Source organism: Berghia stephanieae, chromosome 13 (genome assembly GCF_034508935.2).
Source record: "Berghia stephanieae isolate SIO BIC M18660-M18661 chromosome 13, UCSD_Bste_1.3, whole genome shotgun sequence".
Classification (NCBI taxonomy): Eukaryota; Metazoa; Mollusca; class Gastropoda; order Nudibranchia; family Aeolidiidae; genus Berghia; species Berghia stephanieae.
Genome location: NC_088372.1, coordinates 517,068 through 521,122, shown reverse-complemented (window position 1 = coordinate 521,122; position 4,055 = coordinate 517,068). Strand labels below are relative to the sequence as shown.

At 37.8% G+C, this 4,055-nt stretch overlaps 1 protein-coding gene across 1 annotated transcript in view; it reads left to right on the top strand.

The window, feature by feature from the left end:
* The first annotated feature begins 242 nt into the window (after positions 1–242).
* LOC144959152 (tensin-3-like) overlaps positions 243–4,055 on the top strand; it is a 400,273-nt gene continuing 396,460 nt past the window's right edge. Inside the window, exon 1 of the mRNA XM_078891665.1 lies at positions 243–311. Coding sequence (XP_078747791.1) covers positions 258–311 — 54 coding nt within the window. The 5' untranslated portion in view covers positions 243–257. The remainder of the gene's footprint in view (positions 312–4,055) is intronic.

Sequence of the window (4,055 nt, the reverse complement as noted above, 5' to 3'; positions counted from 1 at the left end):
TTATTATTATTATTATTATTATTATTATTATTATTATTATTATTATTATTATTATTATCACTGGAGACAGAAATAGTGAGTTCATATCGACGGCAATAATACTATTTTAATTCATAATATTTATTGACGCGCACGCATGCGTTGCCATAGTGACGTTGAAAGTGTTGATAGTGACGTGATTATGTTAGTCGTGATTTCATTGGATAGCACGTTTGTTACGGTGGATTTCATTGGATAACGAGGACTAGTCAGGGGGGATGAGACGTGGATGTACTGCTTGGATATGTCGATGCCGAGGCAGGAGATCTAAGGTAAGTCACGTGATGGGGGGTCACGCGTGAGTAATTGTAACTAAAGAATGAATAAATAAATGACCAAGTGATGTTGAGCTTTGTCCAGGGACTTATATAGTATTATTAGTAGACGTACGAAAGACTGAAAATGGAGAGGCTTCACATGGGAACCAAACAGACAATGGACGTTTCGGGTACAAACCCTTCGTCAGTACAACAATACACAAATTAACGTGAAAAACAAATAAAATAAAATAAAATGCTTTTTTGCATTTTATTTTATTTTACTTGTTTTCCCACGTTAATTTGTGTATTGTTGTGTTGACGAAAAGGTTTGTACCCGAAACGTCTATTGTCTGTTTTGTTCCCGTACGAAGCCTTTCCATTTTCAGTCTTTCGTACGTATTTTCACGATCATCGGCTTCAGGCAGCCCCTACCGTTTTCTATTAGCAGTAGACGATGGCTTTGTCTCATTGACCACGTGATGGTCGATTATCTTTGTACGGCTATGTGGTCTAGTGGTATGACACTATATCTCTTTCGGATCGAAAGGTCATGGGTTCGAGCCTCGCTGGGCGCGTAGTTGAAGGTGAGTCCTTGGAAAAGGCTCTTTACTCATATTCTCTCACTGTACTCAGGTGTAAAATGAGTACCTGGCCGTTAACAGCATTATCTCTGTCGCAAAATAATTGTAATATTTAACGGGCGTCATGTCTCGTTCTACATGTTACGTGTTGCTGTTGGTTAGGGTCCGTTTGTAAAGCGCTTTGAGCAAGTTTAGTGGATATTGCGCTATATAAAATCTCAATTTCTTCTTTCTTTCATTCTTTCTTTCTTTCTTTCTTTCTTTCTTGTGTCATCTTTCGTTCTCACAAATGGATTATGCGCCAACTCGAGGTTTCTAACAAGATCATGAATGACTGAAATCGTGGATGTGTCGGTCTGTGATAAAATCTCATCTCTGATCAATACCGAATTCCAATTTTGTTTGTTTCTCTGGCAAATTTCCAATGAAATCATCAATTTTGTGTGACTAGGTAAATAGTGTATACATCAAATTGTCATTATATATGGTAATGTGTGTGTGAATGTGTGTGTTTGTGTGTGTGTGCACGTGTTTGTGTGTGTATGAGAGGGGGGAAGTGTGTGTGTGTGTGTATGTGTGTGGGTGTGTATGTGTGTGGGTGTACTGTGGGTGAGTGATACAGTGGATTGAAAGCAGATGGGTAGTCTGTATATGGTCTTCATTGATGGGATAATGATGCCATGCTGTGAACTGTGCTTATACACACACACCCACACACACAAACACACAAACACACACACACACACACACACTCATGATATATCTAGAGATAAAGCTGCTACCGGCTAGGTACTTATTTCACACCTGAATACGGCGAGATAATGTGAGTAAAGAGACATTTCGTGGGACCTTACTTTGCACTCATCACACCATAGGACTCGAACTACTTAATAACTGCAAGTCTAGAGTTTAGCCATCTTAAGCACCTACGTGCCTGTCAGTCAAATCAATCAGCCCCACAGTTTGTGACTATTTCATTTGTCACTGATAAGGGAAGAAGATTGTCTTGGTTTGGCTCGTTTCTCGCCATCACCAACAGGATCTAATCGTAGCCATCGTGATGTTATAGCCTGACATCGTAGCCATCGTGATGTTATAGCCTGACATCGTAGCCATCGTGATGTTATAGCCTGACATCGTAGCCATCGTGATGTTATAGCCTGACATCGTAGCCATCGTTATGTTATAGCCTGACACCGTAGCCATCGTGATGTTATAGCCTGACACTGAAATCCAAAAGGACTGGCAGTTTGACGTCATTATTTGGTCAGTGCGTAGCCATCGTTATGTTATAGCCTGACATCGTAGCCATCGTTATGTTATAGCCTGACATCGTAGCCATCGTTATGTTATAGCCTGACACTGAAATCCAAAAGGACTGGCAGTTTGACGTCATTATTTGGTCAGAATCACCGTAGCCATCGTGATGTTATAGCCTGACACTGAAATCCAAAAGGACTGGCAGTTTGACGTCATTATTTGGTTTTTGCACCGCCTAGTGAGTTGTCGTTAGTAGAGCTCATGGAAACAAGTTATTTCATTGGTTGAACTATTAAATACAACTCACGATTTGTTTTCTGGCATTTTGACGTCATTTTTTGGTCAGTATCAGGCCATAACTTTACGAAGGCCACGATCTAATGACGTCACACTATTTTGGTTTGATGACCTATCCAAGTCGCGAACTCATCGCCGCAATCGTCATATCCGGTCGCGAAGCCGCCCGGAAGCTTTTGTCAAAACGCAACGTTCAACTAGATGCTCCACAGACTACCTGTGTTATCTATGAGATGCTCTGCTGTTTCGGGCTTTTGACCACAACGGGTACATGTTGGACAGGTGGCAAGTCTGAGTGACGGAGTAGTTTGACATTATGCTATAACCTGGGGAGTTCCTGGGTTCCAACCCCGGCTCACATACTTTCGTTTATATATATATATATATATATATATATATATATATATATATATATATATATATATATATATATATATATATATATATATATTTCTATTGATGAACTACACTCTTTACCCCCCCCCCCTCTCTCTCTCTCTCTCTATATATATATATATATATATATATATATATATATATATATATACATATATATAATATATATATATATATATATATATACCCATCTATCTATCTATCTATATATCTATCTATCTTTCTATCTATCTATCTATCTATCTATCTATCTATCTATCCATCTATCTATCCATCTATCTATCTGTTCATCTGTCTATTTATCTATCTATCTATCTATCTATCTATCTATCTATCTACCTATCTATCTATCTATCTATTTATCCATCTATCTATCTATCTATCCATCTATCTATCTCTCTATTTGTATGTCTGTCTCTCTTTCTGTCTATTTAATATCTATATGAAATATCTCTATCTGTATCTTTGTGAATTATCAGTAGGACAGCCTTGTTAGCCTACCAATACATCATAGTGTGCGCTTGGCTAAGAAGCTCACAACATGGCCATCCGGAAGTATAACGGACCAACACACAAAAATGAGTGTAACCATGATCGTTTATAGTCTGGTTAATACATTTTAGTGAGAATTATTCATAAATGCGGATGGCAAAAAAAAAACCAATAACAAAGACCTGAGTGACTTCAACTTCGTTCTATCTATACAGTCATTAACTCTCTCCTGACTGACCATTGTCCGTATTTTCCCCAAAACATCATTATCACACAACAACATAATATAGAATTGTAAAACTCAAAGGGAATAAGAACACTTTATATATTTTGTTTTGTTTTTATAACGACATATAACAACAATATTCTTCAAATTGTGTGATGTACAAAAGAACTCTGAATAATAAAAATGTCGGTTATATCGTAACGAATGTGACCATTTTCCTATAGTTGGTATGGGGAGGGTTAAATACTTCAACTAAGTGTTTTGTGCGTTTGTGTGTGTGTGTGTGTGCGTGTGTGTGTGTGTGTGTGCCATTAATTGATGTATAAAATAGCCCCTTACAGGATAACTATACACTAACTTCATCGTAGATTATTATATGTGTTGACAGCGTGGATAATTGACTGTTTAGTGGCTAATTAGTATTACTACCTGGCAACCAGTCACCTGTGTGAATCTTCAAGGTCGTTAGTTGACCCCTCTGCAATTATTATTATGACGTAATAC